We start from the raw sequence: 17,199 nt of genomic DNA on the forward strand, positions 1-17,199 counted from the left end.
CCAGTTGCTCAGGCGGGTCTCGAACCCGCTGGCTCAGGCAATCCACTCACCTCAGCCTCCCAAAGGCGCAGGATTACAGGCTGAACCACCGAGCCCGGCTGCCCAGGCTTATTACTTATTGTTCCCTTTTCTACCAGGGCTCAGAGAGCTTAACTGGCCCAAGGTGGCATCACCAGCATTTGAGTCCATTCTCTTCCATGAGTTTCACCTTTTCTCACAGCCACCCACCCTGGGCAGCAAAGTGACCTAGAGATGCTGAGGTCTAAAATAGCTGTCCCCTCTTTTTATTTATATTTTGTTTATGCATTTCTTTTTGCTTGGCCTGTAAGTTTATTGTCTTTATCCGGAAAAATCCTCATAGAAAATGAAGTTTGCCTTCTTTAGAGTAACCCATCTCTCTTCTGGGCAAGGGACATGGACATTTGGGAATGGTTCCACCTCTTCTTTTTAACTTCTTTCTTGGGCTTCTTCTGATAGACTGCATTTTCTCGTGGAGCAGCATAACCTTCGTACACATCTCCCCCATCATCCGGAGCTATTCTGGTTGCTGTTGTTGTTGAGATGGAGTCTCACTATGTTGCCCAGGCTGGCCTCAAACTCCTCAAGCGATCCTCCCACCTCAGCCTCCCAAAGTGCTGAGACTACAGCCATGAGCCACCACGCCCAACCAACACTGGTCATTATGCATCGAGAGTCCCTTCTTCTGTTAGGTGAGCCCGAGTGCTGCGACTGGCGGTGCTGGGTGTGTGTCCTCACGTGCATACCTCTCCAGGAACGCTGCTACACACTCATCTGTGATGTGCATCTGACGTTCTTCTGCATGCACCTCCTTGCTTTCAGAGTCTTAACCAGGGAATCGTTTGGAACCATGAGGGACAGACAAGCCTCCATTCACAGCTCCGTCAGGGCCCCAGAAATTCCGTTGTCAGCGGTAGCTCAGGCAAGGCCTGCCTCCAAACAGCAGGTGAAGGCACCAGGCTGACCTCAGTGCTCTCCACGTTGTGTTCATCTGCGGCCTCCTCCCCTTGGTCTCCATAGACCTTGTCCGTGTCTCTCCCACGGGCCAGCACAGGCCAGTACAGTGTGCAGTACCACTGGTCAGGCCAACCTTCACACCGTGTTTAGCTGGTTCATGGGTGTAAGCTGCACAGACCATCATGGCAAAGGATGACTCTGTCAGTTACACAAACATGTGGTTGCACTGCACTTATTTTTGTCCTGTATTGCCAAGCATTTCTGAGCATAGTAATCAGTCTTACCTTCTCATCATCATCTTTTAAAAAAAATTTTTTTTTGGAAGGCAGGATCTCACTCTAGTACCCGGGCTAGAGTACAATGGCACAATCGTGGCTCACTGCAGCCTCACCCACCTGGGCTCAGGTGATCCTCCCACCTCAGCCTCCCTGGTAGCTGGGACTACAGGCGTGCACCACCATGTCTGGCCGATTTTTCTGATATTTTGTAGAGACAAGTTCTCACTGTGTTATCCAGGCTTTTCACCATCTTCTATACTTTGCTTAGTATGTCTTAAAGTTGGCCTCCTTAACAACGTGAACAAACCTCATCCTGCTCAGCAGAGACCCCTGGTCCCTCTTTTAAAAGACTTATGCAATGTGCTGATAGCACTCACAGAGTGATTTGTTGACCTGTAGTCAGCACTTCCATGTGAGAAACACGATTACAGCTGCAGCCCAGGTGTCTCTGAAGAGCTATTGAATAACGGGCCTGCTGTTAGACGGACTCCTGGGAGGCAGCCGCCATCAGGAGCACTGTGCTGTGCTGTGGAAGGACCCAGCCTCTGGTTCCTACTTTCTCCCTCCGACCGGCAGCCCCTCTTTATCACGTTTAATTGAAGGTGCGGTGAACCCATCTTCAGGTGTGTGTCATGGTTGTTGGTGCTGGGGGTGTATGCACTTATCTGCATGTCTCTTTAGGAACTCAGATGTTGAGGAAGGCCATCAAGAACTGTACCTAGGCCAGGTGTGGTGGCTCATGCCTGTAATCTCAGCACTTTGGGAGGTCGAAGTGGAAGGATCACTCGAGGCCAGGAATTCGACACCAGCCTGAGCAACAAAGCGAGGCGTTTATCTTTACAAAAATGAAAAAATAGCGGGGCTAGATGGCTCACGCCTGTAATCCCAGCTACTCAGGAGGCTGAGGCAGGAGGATCGCTCGAGCCAACCAGTTAGAGGCTACGGTGAGCTATGATCTCACCACTGTACTCCGGCCTGGGTAGCAGAGCGAGACCCCATCTCTGAAAAAAAAGGTAGCTTTATTTTCATGAAGGCCTGTAAGATAAGGGATGCTGGTGCAGAGATCATAGACACAATGGGGGTCATTAAAGAGCCTTGAAGTACTGTTGGCAACAAGATCAAGAGCACATGCCGGCACGTAGCTAAAAAAGAGAATCTCAGAGTCCTTGGCAGGGCAGGAACTTGGAGTTAAAGATAGTGATGGCCCCCTGCCCCCTACATAAGCCCTTTACCAATGAAAACAAGAATTGCTCATTAATCCTTTACGACAGGGCTGTGCCATGGAATTTTCTATGATGATGGCAATAGCCTATGTCTGTGTTGTCCAGTAAGGTAACTGCTAGCCACATGAAATGTGGCACTGAGATGTAACTAGAGCATCTGAGGAACTGAATTTTAATATTTTATTTAATTTGAATCCATTTACATAAATTTGCTACTAACCGTATTAGAGAGAGCAGCTTTAGAAACATTCTGTAAAGCCTTGTCACCCCCAGAGGGCAAGGGTCAGTTCGAAGTGGTGGGTATGGGTATTCAGGAGGAGAACAGAAGGTTAAAATACACTTATCACCCTGGACAGATTCCAGGGTGCTAAAGTCAGGCAGATTTGGCTTTGAACCTCAGACCTGGCTTCGACTCTTCCATGTATTGATCCTATGATCTTGGGCACGTTTCCTTTAAACATTTAGAGTCTCAGATTCAGCATCTGTTAAATAGGGAAAATAATACTCATGAGGCCGTCTCTTCCTCCATGAGGTCTACAGGGTTTGCTTCACTCATTCATTCATTCATTCCACAAATATTTGTTGAACATCCTCTGTGGGCAGGCTTGGGTTTGGTATAGAGGTAAGCAAGCAGATTTGGTCTTTGCCCTCCTGAAGGTTGCAGCCTCAGGTGGCATCAACCAAAATGTGGAATACTATTCAGCTTCAAGAGCGTCACGAGGATTGTGCTGGATGGTTGGGTGAAATGCCTGATTCAGAGCCTTTAGCCCTCAAATGTTCGTTCCCTCTTCTGGCACTGTGGTCCTCTCCTGCTGAGTGTCCTGAGAACATCGCAGACCCCCTCATCCCTTCCTGGCAGTCCACACAGAAAGGAGACAAGGAGTCACCATCCTCCGCCCCCTCTTAGATTATGGACAGAATTGTATGTGTCCCTCACACAAAAACTGACGACACACCCTCAGGAGGGGGACATCTTCATCTTGTCAGGTCTCTGGCGGTTTCCTCAGACCTGAAAGGGCGAAAGACACCCAAGTGCCCCCTTGCCCCTGACACACGCGGGGAAGAGACCTCACCTGGCGGGGGGAGTCCGGTCTAAGAAGTGTGTGGGCCGAGTCCTGAGTGGGGTTGAGGGACCATGGTGTTGCTGGAGGACTGGATGCCAGAGTTCTGTGTCCTGGGGTAATTTGGTATGGGGACACAGAGACTCCAACCCGACCCTGAAATAGAAGAGCTGAGGGGCTCAGAAGCCTGTGAGGCGAGGTGGGGGCATGGTGGGCTTGCCCACCTGCCTGCCCGGCCCTCTCCTCGGGAGAATGCCAGCTGGAGGTTTGTTCCTCCTTCCTCCTGACACAGCCTGAGAGAGGAGCATCACCTGACCTCAGGGCACATTCCAGAATGAGGCCACAGCCAAGAATAGGACCCAGGAACCCTGTCACCCATCCTGCCTGCATTAATCATGCATTCCCCAGAGGAGGAGGGAGACTTCAGGCTCCTTGGGAGGTGGGAGGAAGAGGAGGAGGAGTGGTTACCAGGAGGTGGTGCTGGGAAAAGGCGGGAAGACCCCAGAGAGGCCCCTTCACCGCCTTGAGGCTGTTCAGCAGAGTATCAGCTGGTGGTCTCCGCTCCCAGGACCCTCGGGCCCACAGCCTTCCTGGAGCCCCCAGGCAACTATTTTTGTTCTGATCTGGATCAGTGCAAGCAGAGAGGAAGGCGGACTCAGAGAGCAGTGTTCACACAGCTCGGGGGACAGTGGAGGCCTCCCCAAGGAGCTGAGTCTTGTAGGATGAGTAGGCAGAGGGCTGATGTCTCGCTCAGGAATCTAGGCCGCGACTGCTTGTGTGTATGGTAGAAACACATGTCACATGGCGAGGTCGTAAACAGCCTGGGGTGTGTGCTTTGCTGGCTGGAGGCAGGCTCTTTGGAGATATTCAGGGTCCTGAAGGGACTCGGCACTGCCCAGACCAGAGCGTGTGTGTGTGTGTGTGTGTGTGTGTGTGTGTGTGTGTGTTGCACACACTACGAGAAACAGCATAACACGAGCATGAAGAGCTCTGACTTCAGACCGGCAGGATTCAGGTCCTGGCTCTGCCACCCATCAGCTTAGGCAAGTTTCTTGTCCCTCTAGTTTTCCTCCCTATAAAATAGCCTTCTGTGCTGTCCAGCTGCGACGGAGGTGATGAGAACTGGTGTCCAGTGCCTGCCATGTCGTGAGCACTCACTCATGTGGAGGTGGTTCAACAGGACAGTTGGGCCGAGGGGTTCTCCATGGTCTAAGGACACCCCCAAGGGCTGGGTCTCTGTTCTCCCTCTTCCCTGCTTGGATTACATCCTGAGCCCTACTCCCTGGCCCCACTGTCGGGGGTGACATCAGACTACAGAGCAGCTGGCCAGACAATGGATCCATGGAGCCATGTATCCTAGGAGGCTGGAGGTGGGGGGAGGCGGAGGGTGGAAAAAGCCAAGCTACCCTGCCCCAGAGGCCCTGGGGGCTGGTCCAGAGACAGCTTGCATGGCAACAGATCTCCAGAGAGGTCAACAGAGAGATGGATCAGCGGGGGTAGGAGAGCCCAGTGGATGCTGGAAGGGGAGGAGTGAGTGTACAGTGTAGATAGGGAAGCAGGAGCCCTGACCTTGGGAAGGAGGCCTCAATCTCTCTGTGTCCGGTGACCAGGCTGGGGCCGCAGCTCCCTGATTTGACTGAGGAGGTGACCTCCCCAGTTGGCTGGCAGCCAGGCTCTGGGGACCCCGTCCCACCTTTACTGAGCACCTATTAGATGCCAGGCATTGGCCCGGGTCACGGAGGTAAAAGACTTAGGCTTGGGTTTGAGGACAGAAGAACAAAGGCCATGTATCAGATTGGAAGTTATTCTAAGCCACCGACTCCCTACGTGCCCATATTTTCTGAAACCCAAGTCAGCCTGGTCTGGATATACTCTGTGAGCAACAGAATAAGACATTTGAGGCCGAAACACCCTTGAACTGTTAAATCCAAAGCCCAGGAGGACAAGGGCAGGGCTTTAAGATCAGGGTGCCTGTTCTTGGCTAAGTAGCTGCTGAGGGAAGTCCCATCTGTGCCAGGCGTGTCTTCCTAAGCTTCCCAACTTTACAAGGTTAGTGGTGAGCAGGGCTGAGAGTCCCGTGTCTCTGTCAAGTAATCTTAGCACCCTCTAATTTACAGATGAGAACACTGAGGCCCAGAGATAACACATGAGTTGCCAGCCCCAGAGTGAGGCCCAGGCGGGCCTGACTCCACAGCGGGCGTTGTCATTCTGCCAGGTTGAGGCTGGTGTGTGACAGGGACCCCGGGGCTGGGCCCGTGGGTGGCCCATGGTCTGGTGAGAGGGAGCCCTGAGGTGGGAGCCCTGAGCCTCGCACCCCCCCCAGGCAAGCAGAAGTGTGACCTGGGCCCCTGATGTCCCTACCGCAGGGCTCAGGCCCCATGCTTGTACAGATGGAGTAAGGGGGAGGTGACAGGTGCTGGCGTGTGGACACTGGCCTCTCAGCCTTTACAGTGATGTCCTGGACCTTGGGCTCGAAGCAGGTGCAGTGGGATGTCCCCAGACTTCTGAGGGAGGTGGAGAGGCAGTTCCTACCCCCCACACACCTGATCCGAGCAGGGAGGGACTGTGGCTGCTGCCCACACCAGCTCAGTGGCTGGGTTTTGCGCCCGGTGTTCTCCCAATGGTGACTCGAGGAATACCCATTCCCCAGCCTCTGCTCTCATTCAGGGAGCAGCCCAGCTTCCCGCTCCCAGCCCCCTCCTCCTGCCCTTATTGCTGATGAAATGAGCCGGGCGGGGCCTGGCCTGGATTCCACCTTTGGGCTGGGGCCCAGGAAACCCTGGGCAAGTATGCAGGGGAGCGGTGTCTCTTGGAGACAGACAAACCACTGGGCATGCCATAGCTGCAGGCCCCAGGGGTGGGGAGCAGCCATGGACCTCCCTGGGGCCAAAGGTGCCTCAGTCCCCATCGTTGGAAGCGAGCCCCGTGCTCTGAACACACCCAGGCCTGTGACGCAGAGTTCTCCTGGGAGTAGGCCTCCCCCAGATGCCCCTGGGAAGTCCCAGCTGGCAGTATGCCCCCTTCTGTCCACTCCTGTCTCCTCTACCCTCTAGCCTCTGAATTCCACGCCACCTGACCCCTGCACAGTCATGATGGGGTGGGAGTGTCCAGATTACAAGTCAAGACACCTGGGCCTGGGCCCCGCCCCTTTCTGCCTCTGTGTCTTGGCAAGTCACCTTCCCCTGGCCTCAGCTGTCTTGTGCCTAACCACAGAGCTGCACTGAGCACCAGGTCAGGAGCCTTGGAGACACAGAATGGACCCGAGTATTAGCCATGTTCCTCAGTCAGCCCAAGAGGGTCCCATGGATCAGATACCCTCCTGTAAGTTCACCAAAGCAAGTGACACTGCCCCTCCTCTCCTCGTCAGCCCAAATGAAACAGACCAGAAGGGTTGTTGATACTGGGCGCTTTTAATTGGGGTCTTCCTCCCTATATTTGAGGAAGAAACAGGGTGCCCCTCGATGACCTTCTTCAGCCTTGGAAGGGCAGGGACAGAATAACGGGGCTGAGGAGGGAGTGGGGGCAGGTGCAGAGCTGACACTGGGGCTCCCAAATCCTCCGTCTCGCGGCGGGTGGCCAGGCCCACACAGGACGGCTGGAAACGCAAAAACTCACCCACGAGCCGCTGCGTCCCAGAAGCCTCCCTCTGGCCTCACCTAGAGCCTCCCTCAGGTCCCTGCAGGCTCCCGCGGCCACCGCCAGGTGGGAGCATTGAGCAACGTTCCTTTCCTTCTGGAGTCTGCCTTTCCCTTCTTCCTTCCTCCACAGCCTCCTCCCCTCCTGCTTTTTCTCTTCCTGTGTTCTCTTGCTCCCAAAACAGAGGCCGGAGCGTCTATCTGCTTCGTGTCCGAGGAAGACAGTGGCACATGCGCGCGCCTCGTCCATCTGCTGGGGACGCCCGCCCACTGGGAGGCCAGCCATGCTCTGCTGCAGGGACCTCGGGATGGGCGCATTTGCCTTGGGCACCATGACCAGCGACACATGTCTCTGTGGTCCCAGCACCCAGCAAGCGGGCAGAGTGTGTCCACTGAGCTTAACTAAGCAGAACTGAATCAACAAACCAGTCAGCCAAGGGGAGGAAACGTGTGTTCTGCTAGTGCCACGGTGGCCTCAGAGACAGGCTGTCCACCCCGGAAGGCCCCCGTCCCTGCAGCAGGCTGGACTCTGCCCCTGGCCTCCCACCGCCAGCAACCCCACCAGCAAGTGGCCTCTGCTGACCCTGTTCTAGGGGCAGTGGGGTGTGTGTCCCGTGAGCCTGGGGCCCTCCTCTCTCTCTCGCACTGCCCCTTTGGCAAGCCAGTCCCTCAGACTGCCTGTGACCAGCAGGCTGCAGCCATCGCTGGGACCCTGGCTGGGGGCAGGCGGCTTGGGAGGGCCAGAGGAGGCGCCAGCAAAGGGGGAGAAAACCCGAGCAGGCTGGTCATCGGGGGTGACTCACACGGGGCCGCTGGCTTCTCCTCGAATCCCCCTCAGCTGAAAGAGACACGGAGCCCTTATTGAAGCCACAGAACAGAAGCCAGTCTGAGACCCCCTGCTGGCTTTCTTTCCAACATGCTGATGGACGTCCCCCTGCTGGCCCAAGACTGTCTAATCTGACCTTGCCCAGTGGGCTGACTGAGGGGCACCGGAGGGTGGGTAGGCAGAGGGGGCCGGGGAGGGGTCAGGGAGGGACTGCGGAGGTGGGGGCGGGGGCTTCAGTGTAAGCCCAGGAGCTCCTTGAGGACGTCGCAGGTCTTCTTGTGCACGACCTCACGGAGCTTCCGGACCCGCCGGGCGCTGGACGCGCCCACGAAGCTGTCGGGGCGCAGCACGGCCATACCGCCGTCCACCTCCCCCATGAGGATGAGTGGGGTGTCCCCCGCCGTCACGTTGGGGCAGGGGCAGGCCCAGTCCACGTGCAGCAGCGTCACCTCCAGCGGCTCCCGGCCCAGGAACTTGAGGCCCATCTTCTCGTCCTTCAGGACCTCGTCCACCGTCACCAGGGCGCGGCCCGAGTCGGGCTCCTCGGTCAACTCAGACACCCGGCCCAGGATGACAAAGTCGCTCCGGCAGAAGCTGGTGACGAGCTTCTGCCGCGGCTTGCAGGCCCGGCAGCGCTGGTTCCCGCGAGGGAAGGGGCACGACTCCTCGCAGGCCTCGCGGCTCTCGAAGTTGTTGCCGTTGCCCTCGCAGCCGCCGTAGACGAAGGACTGGCACTGGCCGGTCTGGCTGTTGTAGGCCCAGCGGGGCGCATAGGCCTTGCAGGGGCCCTGCAGGGCGGGCAGGCTGCACGTGGCCAGCGGCCCACTCATGCAGGCCAGCACGCAGGCCTCGTAGGTCTCGAAGTGGTTGAGGTTGCGGTGGCAGTGGCCGAAGGTGAAGGTGAGGCAGTTGTTGGCCTGGGCGTCGAAGTGCCAGCGGGTCTGCTCCTCGCCACAGTCCTCGCTGTCGGGGGCCTTCAGGCACTCGGCCGCCGGGAAGGCCGTGCTGTTGGGGCTGTTCTCCGAGGTGACCACGGCCTGGCCCCCCCGGACCACCGACAGCGGGAAGTCGACCCTCAGGACCCCGGCGGCGTTCCGGGCCGTGCAGGTATAGATGCCGGCATCCTGGGGCTGGGCATTGTAGATGACCAGCTGGGCGATGTTGGTGACCACCACGTTGCCACGCACGTGGTTGGGCCGCATGACCACGTTCTCCCGGTCCTCCAGTTGCTTCTCCCAGGTGATCTCAGGCCGCGGCCGGCCGGTCACGTCGCAGAGGAAGCTCACCGTCTCACCCACGGTCACTGACTGGTGCGCGGGGTGGTTGAGCAGGGCCGGGGCCGCCACATCCAGCCCGGGGGTCTCCGGGGAGGCCGTGGTGGGGCGCACGGTGGTCTCAGGCGGCGGGGGGCTGGTGTTGGGCCAGGTGAAGTGGTAGCGGCAGGTGACCACGGCCAGCGTGATGCCCTTGGAGCAGGCCTCGGCGTCCATGTAGCAGCGGTTGTAGTAGGTGAGGCCGTCAGAGGCGCAGGTGAAGCTGGGCTCCTTCTCACAGCGGTCCTTGCACTTACACACGGGCTGGCCGTCCCAGATGTCGCACTCGGAGCCCTGCTGCAGACACATGAAGTGGTCACACGTGGCTTCCTTGGGCATGCCCACCGGGCCCTTCTTCCCGTTCACGTCCATGTAGCGGGCCGCCACGCAGCTCTTGGTCCCACACACATTGGGACAGCACTTCTCAAAGGTCTCACACTCCTGGAAGAGCCCGAGAGAGAGACCTGAGCGGGGAGCTGATGGAAGGAGGGGGCTCCTACCCTACCCCACAGTTTGTGGGCAGGGGAACTAACGTGTGCTCACCATCCAGTGTGAGCAAACTACTTGATAAGAATAACAGCTAATGCAGCCAGGTGCGGTGGCTCATGCCTGTCATCCCAGCACTTTGGGAGACTGAGGCAGGAGGATCCCTTGAGGCCAGGAGTTTGAGACCAGCCTGGGCAACATAGTGAATCTCATCTCTACAAAAAAATTAAAACATTAGCCGGGCAGGGTGGCATGTGCCTACAGTCCCAGCTACTCAGAAGGCCGAGGTGGGAGGATCACTTGAGCACAGGAGTTGCACTCTGCAGTGAGCTATTATCATGCCTGGGCAACAGAGCAAGACCCTGTCTCTTTAAAAAAAGAAAAAGTAGTAACAGCTAATGCATACAGAGTATCCATATGTGCCAGGCCCCCATCTAAGAGCCTGACCTCTGTCAACTTACTATGTGCATCACCAACCCAAGGTGGGTACAACCATTATCCCTACTTTACAGATGATGATGACTGAAGTAGAGAGATGATGACCCAAGGACACAGGGTTAGCAGACTGGGAAGATGAGGACCCAGACCTCTTAGAGGGGAAGTTTTCCTACCACCATTTTCCAGATGAGAACTCAGGCTCAGAGACGTGATCCCCAAGTTCACAGAGACGGGAAGTGGCAGAAAAGGGCTCCAAGCCCCTGGAGGGTGGGATCCCAAACAGCATTTTTTTCTCTCTCTTTTTTTTTTTTTTGAGTTGGAGTCTCACTCTGTCACCCAGGCTGGAGTGCAGTGGCATGCTCACGGGCACTGCAGCTTTGACCTGCTGGGCTCAGGCAATCCTTATGCCTCAGCCTTCCAAGTAGCTAGAACTATGGAACCATACCCATCTAATTTTTTGATATATTGTAGAGACAAGGTCTCGCCAAGTTGCCCAGGCTGGTCTCGAACCCCTGGGCTTAGGCAATCCTCTCGACTTGGCCTCCCAAAGTGCTGGGATTACAGACTTGAGCCACTGTGCCTGGCCTGGTGTTTTTTCTTCTACATCATACAGTTACCACAAATGAGGTCTAGTTTGAACCCGTGAGGCTGCTTTTCTGTCTTTTTTCTTTTTCTTGAGTTGGGGTCTCATTCTGTCACTCTGACTGGAGAGCAGTGGTACATTCATAGCTCCCTACAGCCTCAGTCTCCTGGGCTCAGGCAATCCTTGCGCCTCAGCCTCCAGAGTAGCTGGGACTATAGGTATGCACCACCACACCCAGCTAATTGATTGATTTTTTTTTGTATAGACAAGGTGTTGCCACGTTTCCCAAGCTGGTCTTGACCTCTTGGCCTCAAACAGTCCCCCTGCCCCAACCTCCCAAAGTGCTGGGATGACAGGAGGGAGCCACTGCATCCAGCCTTGTCTTTTTTCCATTGGGGTGAGGATGTTCTGCTGACTTGAAGAGGCCACACCAGATGCTGAGAGGCCAACCCTCTGGGACAACTGTTTGAGGCTGTCCCTACTTCTCCTCCCTGCAAGGAAACCAATACACATCAGGGACAGGGGCTCTGAGAGGGCCCAGATGCACCCAGGGCCAGGAGTAAGGGCCAGTGTGTCAGGCCCAGGTCACCAGGTCTCATGGCCATGGGCTGTACTGGACCCAGGTGCTCAGCGCCGGGTGGGACATTTCATGGGAAAAGCAGCAAGAAAAAAAGTCCCCTTGTGTGGCAAAGGTCAGCGGGGACTTGCCAGGCCGTAATCCCTTCTGATTTTGTGTGGAGCCACGTAAGGCATAAGTTTAATTCCTCGAAATTAGCAGCGTGCTCCTGGAGCCAACAGAACAAGGGCTTCACGTGGTGTGTTCGACAATAACACGTCGCACCCACTGGGCAGGCAGGCGGCGTTCCTAATCCTCCACCAGGTAGTAACTCCGTGAATTGCTTCCCGCCAGGGCTGGCCTCTTGTCATTCCAACGTTTATTTCAGTCTCTTTGACATTCCTCATCAGCTAAGAGGGGGAGAACGCCCCCCCCAGGCTGCGTGGAGCTGCCTGCTTGACTTGTTTACTGTTCAGCCCCTTTCGGCTCAGAATGGGGACTTTGTTTTGCAGCCCTCGTTCGGCATCAGCCCCCAGGCCACACCAAGTGAGGCTTTGGGACAGGATGGGCAGCTCTCAGAGCTGGAGTCTGAGGGAGAGAGAGACCCCACGGGACCTGAGGTCAGGAGGGGGTGTGGAGCACTTGGCCCAGGAAGCTCCTGCAGGTCCCTAGAGGGTCAAGAAAGGCTGGATCCTAGGGGGTGGGGAGAAGGTGTTTCTGGGCACAGGAAACCCAGAGGGATTTTCGCTCACTTTTGCTTAAGGAGCCAACACATCTCCCGTAGGCTGTCGGAATCCCTAGCCCCACACAGGTGCCTTCTCCCCAGTCACACAATGTCAGCCAGAGTCTTTCCCCAAGCCCCACCTGATGCATCAGGCCAACCCGTGCCAGGGGAACAGGCTTCCCTGCAAACGTAGGCAGCGAATGGCCCGACCCCAGCTGGAAGAGTACAGCCGCCGCTCCTCCCCACTTCTGATCTCCCTTTCCCTCAGCATCGCCACTGCCCACGGGCAGCGTCTGGCCTGAGAATTGCCCCCTGGGCACTGTGAGGCAGAGGCCGCTGTCGCCAGGGCAGCCCTGTGCTCTCCTGTGGTTAACCAGACAGCTGAAGGAGCACCAGGGCCTCTCGTGCTCCCTGGGGACACCCAGAGCCCCAGAAGACTCTGTGCTGCCCTGGGAGCTGGCCAGGCCGGGCAGGAAGTGGCTCTGCCTGGAGCAGGTAGGTGCGGGTCTCGCAGGCCTGGAGGGAGCGAGGACAGGAAAGGCCCTCAGGAATGTCTCAGGAGCTGAAAGGGAGGTGCCCAGGGACCGGCCCTGCCCTGCTGCAGTGTCCTCTCGTGGGGAGCAGAAGGCAGGACCGAGGAATCTGGGAGGCTGAATGTTGGTCCCCTTCCTCCCAGAGGCGCCCAAGCATCCTTTCAGAGCTGTTCCTGCCTGGCCTGCCGTCAGCCTAGTCAGCTCTCGGAGTCAGGGTCCCGATGCCTGCGGAGGCGGCCCAGAGGTCAAGGAGACCTCAGCTTTGTTGTCAGACATGAGCTCCAAGCCCTCTCTTCCCCCACCAGCCATGGCACCTGTGTCCTCCCGGCACCACCCTGTGAGTCCACACGCTCACCTATGAACAGGCCGATGCCCACTGTGCCGACGTGCCATGCCAATCAGTCCTCACTGCATGCCCGGCACAGTCTGGCCCGTCGCAACCCTGGCCAACACACAGGAGGAATCCTCGGACTCCCACTCCTGATGAACTTGGCCATCACTCCGCCTCTTCTTCCAGGCCCCGGAGTTCACAGGCAGGCCTTGTGCCCTGCCTCTCTCCAGGTGGACAGGGCCCATGCTCCTTCGAGTTCCTGGGCCCTGAGGGCACCCCCGAGTCGCCAGCACGTCACAGCTGCCGCCCCCTCCCTCACACCCTCACAGGGTCCCTCTGGGCTCCTGGACCCCACTCACCTGATCCGTCTCACACTCCCGCTTGCAGGTGCTCTGTGCATCCACCCAGAGGTTGGGGTTCATGTCGTTGGGGCAGATGCCTGCGTGGGAATAGCGGATGGGTGGCAGCGTCTGGCCTCGCGGGGCCACCCCGAGCAGCAGCAGCAACACCGCCACCTGCTCCCAGCGGGACCAGGACCGGCGGCAGCCCAGGGCCCACATGGTGCGGTCTGTGGCAGCCAAGACCTCCCGGGTGGCAACGCCAGGGGCCCTCTTCTCCGGGGGGCTGGGCACACCTGGCCTCCCCGCCCGGGCAGGTTTCCTTGCTGAGGTTGAGAGGCCGCAGACGCCGTGGCTGCCTCCACAGTCGGTGCAGCCTGCCCGGCTGTGTGGCTTCTGATCAAAGAAAGGTCTTTGGAAGGAAACTCCCTCTCCTGAGTGTGCAGGGAGAGGACCCGCGGCAGGGGCCCCGAGCCTGGATTTATATCCTGGGCGCTCCACCCGAGTGGGAGCGAGCTAACCTGATGCCTGTCACAGGCGGGCTGCTGGCGCCTCTGTCCCGTGGCTGATCACAGACTTATTGCAGAAGGGGAAGAAAAAAAAAGCTGGAAGCAGTTTAGGCGGCGTATCTGGCACGGTGGGACACCTGCTTGTTTTTGACTCCAGGAGGCCTTTAACCCCTTCGAGGGCCAGAAATGGCATGTGCTTTGGGGGAGCCGGCTCCCACACGAACGCTCCCTGGGAAGGCGGGTTTGTTTCCCTTCCCTCCACCTCCTTGGGGCTGGGCCCCCTCCTCCCTGGCGGCCACCTTTAAAGAACACACAATCGCTTGTTACGAGGAGGGACCTGCAGCCGCCGGTTAGCATCGCCCGGCTCGATAGTACATCTGAGAGCAAATGACGTGGAAAAACAACAAGTTCACGGCCATTCCAGGGCGGCTAGAGCTGCGCCGGGCCCTGTAAGCTGACTCCCGCCCCGGCCCCAGGTCCCTTGGTGGGGGGTGTGCGCGGGGACAGCTCCATGTCTCCGTGTCCCAGGCAGTTTGCGTCTTATGTTCCAACTTCGGTGACTTTCCCCCAAATCATCCCAGAGACACATACCGGATAAGCTCCGGCTCCCCCGGCTGCTGGGACGGATCACATTCCTCGCTCCTCCGTCCACACACTTGTCGGCTCCAAGAAACCTCCGCGGTCACGGTGTCTCCAATCCTCTGCACGGCAGAGCCGCCCCCCCCCACCGCAGAAGACCACGGTGGCCGCTCTTCGGGGACTCCCTCTGAGCGCCAGGCACTTTGCAGACAGTGTCTCGCCACCCCCCCCCAGAGGAGAAGGTCTGTGGTCGAAGAGGGCAAGCGACTTGCCCAAGGTCACACGCAGTAAACAGTGACAGTGCCACCGTGGCTCGCGTGTCCTGGGTTCTTCATTCCGGCAGGTTCTCTCTCCGCACCACCATCTCATTTAATCCCCATGGCAAACTCCATTTTAGCTTCAAGGAAAGACGCACAGAGAGGCTAAGCCACTTGCCCGTGTCACACAGCGACACCACCATTTCACAGGAAATGGGGACACCAGCTTGCTGGGTGTGGGCAGGGGCCTTTTAAAGCCACCCCTCCCCCATCCATCTGTCAGAACTGCTGTCAAGGCACAGCCCAAAACTCTGGTTTTTACAGACTGGACAAGAAAATGTTGAAACATCAGGGGCTATATTTGTGGAGGGGCCGGGAAGAGAGCCAGAATCTGCCAGGGGCCGGGGGAGATTTCGCTCCCTTTGGGCAGGAAGTGGCTTGGATCTAGGATGCCACGGCACGGCCTGCAGTCTGGGGTGTTTTTGTGTTGGGGGGTGATCCTGGGGGTGGGGGGTCGGAGGTGGGACGGATAAAGTCTTGGAAGAGAAGTGCCACAAAGAATTTAAGGAGCTGCCCCTGTCCCGGGGACAGTAGACTGGGGGTCCTGCACACGTCAGAACCAGAAGGGGTCTCGAAGGCCCTCAGCAGTGCGCTCGTCTTACACATGGGGATACTGAGGCCTGAGCCCAGGCTTCTCCTTCCCCCAGTTCACCTTCGCCTTCAGGAACATCACTCACCGTCTCATGAGACTGTAAAAGGCGGCACGGCCCTTCCTTCCACCTCGCAGACTGCCTGAGCTGAGTCCTTGCCACCGTGTGGGTCATTCTGCAAGATTTGTCTTTTCTACTTATGTCAAATTGCTCATGAAGGGTGTCAGATCCTAATCCTCTAAATTATTGGAATCAACTTCCCCTCGAGGCCGGTCCCGGTAATGAAGCCAGGCAGCGGGCGACGCCGGCTGCTCTGAATTCCCTGTAATTTCCTAAACCCATGTTCCAGCTGCTCCGAGCGGGCCCTTCCCGCAGCCCTGGAGCAGACGTGGCTGGCACAGCCTCCTTTGATATCACAGAGAGAAATGGACAGTGACACGTGTCTAAGCAGGACCGAGGAAAACGGTCACAACCCCATTATGGGAGGACAAGGGGAGAAGGCTGATTTCTGGGGAGTCCCTTGAGACTACTAGAGGCCACAGGGGAGATTGGAGGGATAAGGGGAGGGGAGACACACAGTAGAGGTGGGGGCGGTGGGGGAAGAGGCGGTGAGGCAGGGGCACCTGTCCGTCCCACCCCCACTGTTGGAGCTGACGGAGAAAGCCCCCAGCCCATCCTGGTCCTGTCAGGAGCCACGGGTGTCTCTCCTTCCTGGGACTCCAGTCCTGATTCTGCTCTGAGAACTCTGCACCCCGGGAAGACCGGGGCCTTGATCACTCTGACTCTCCCTCTCAGCCTTTCCAAGTCTCCCACCAAAACACAGCCCAGAATAACAAATAACATCTGATAGGGCCCTATACCCACACTGCATCTTCACCTGCACCATCTCTGCTGGCCCCCTGGCAGCTCCAGTGGGGAGCTCCATCGTGCGGGAGAGGAAACCGAGTCACAGAGGTTAGGCTGGGCCCACCTAGGGTCCCACGCCCTCGCCGCCTGACCCCAGGCCTGTCTCTTTACATGCCCCGTGCAAGCCTCCAGCCCCTCCAGAAAGCCCCCCTTCAGCTTCTGCTGGCCGCCCCACCCCACCGGCTTGTTTATAAGCTGCTCTGGGAGTGCTTTGAAGTCCTCTGTGCCCCTCCCTCCCAGAGGCCCTCAGGTCTGGCTCCCTCTCCTGTCCGTGTCTGTGGGTGTGACTGTCTCCTTCACTTGTCTGGTGGGTGGTGTGGACCCCACCCTCCCCAAACCCAAAGTGGCTAAGGCAGGCCTTGCTGGGACGACTCAACAGCCCATTCCCGCCAGGCCTGCCCCACCGAGTCCGCCAGGGGTAGAGCCTGGGCTGGACCTGGGGTGGTCTGGCTGGCCTGGGGGTGTCCCCTGCCTTTCACTCTTTCCCCGAGGACGTTGGGCACAGCTCAGTCTCTTGCCACTCTGGGGGAGAGGGCAGGGCTCTGACTTGTCCCAGAAGAGTCTCCTCTGGCCGCCACTGTTGTCAGAATGTGGAGGGCCACAGACCCTTCACACCCTCCAGGGTGTGTTCAAGACCTGCCACGGCTGGAAGTCACCCCCAGACAGTGAACTCTGGGTGACCCTTGACCACAGGTTTGCCCCCAAACATGCAACTCCTGAGCCATTAGGGTTTTGACAAGACAACGCAGCTGACTCACCGTCTCCCGAATCAGCCAGCAACCCCCATCCACACACGTGTTGGGCACCCACCGAGACGCCATGGCAGCACCTCAGACACCATGTCGCTCAGCACAGACCAACCTCTGCCCTCTCAGGGCTGGAATGAAGAGCCCTGCTCTGTGCCAGCTCCCTCTGTCTCTGTTTCTTTCCCCAAATGGTTTTTTAAAGCACCTACTGTGTGCTGAGTTCTGAGCACATGGAGATCAACAATGATCTTT

General features: G+C 57.7%; 1 protein-coding gene across 2 annotated transcripts; it reads right to left on the reverse strand.

Annotated features, from left to right (window-relative positions):
• Positions 1-7,937: 7,937 nt before the first annotated feature.
• On the reverse strand, positions 7,938-14,464 carry WFIKKN2 (WAP, follistatin/kazal, immunoglobulin, kunitz and netrin domain containing 2). Of its 2 annotated transcripts, none has more exons than XM_021713794.1 (2): positions 14,401-14,464; positions 7,938-9,752 (listed from the first exon to the last, which is right to left on the reverse strand). In XM_021713794.1, the coding sequence occupies exon 2, from the start codon at positions 9,681-9,683 to the stop codon at positions 8,232-8,234; it is 1,452 nt and encodes a 483-aa protein (XP_021569469.1). In that variant the 5' UTR covers positions 9,684-9,752; positions 14,401-14,464; the 3' UTR covers positions 7,938-8,231. The 2 variants fall into 2 exon arrangements, with proteins under 2 accessions (XP_021569469.1, XP_008059004.1); XM_008060813.2 differs by having other exon boundaries at positions 13,322-14,459.
• Positions 14,465-17,199: the final 2,735 nt, after the last annotated feature.

Source organism: Carlito syrichta, unplaced genomic scaffold, assembly GCF_000164805.1.
Source record: "Carlito syrichta isolate Samal-C Ts95f unplaced genomic scaffold, Tarsius_syrichta-2.0.1 Scaffold304743, whole genome shotgun sequence".
Lineage (NCBI taxonomy): Eukaryota > Metazoa > Chordata > Mammalia > Primates > Tarsiidae > Carlito > Carlito syrichta.

Bases quoted from the DNA above. Each gene is read 5' to 3' on its own strand.
- WFIKKN2 (XM_008060813.2), bottom strand. From the start codon at position 13,522: ATGTGGGCCCTGGGCTGCCGCCGGTCCTGGTCCCGCTGGGAGCAGGTG. The intron at 9,753-13,321 runs GTGAGTGGGGTC...GGGCTCTTCCAG, and splicing joins GGGAGTGTGAGACGGATCAG to GAGTGTGAGACCTTTGAGAA.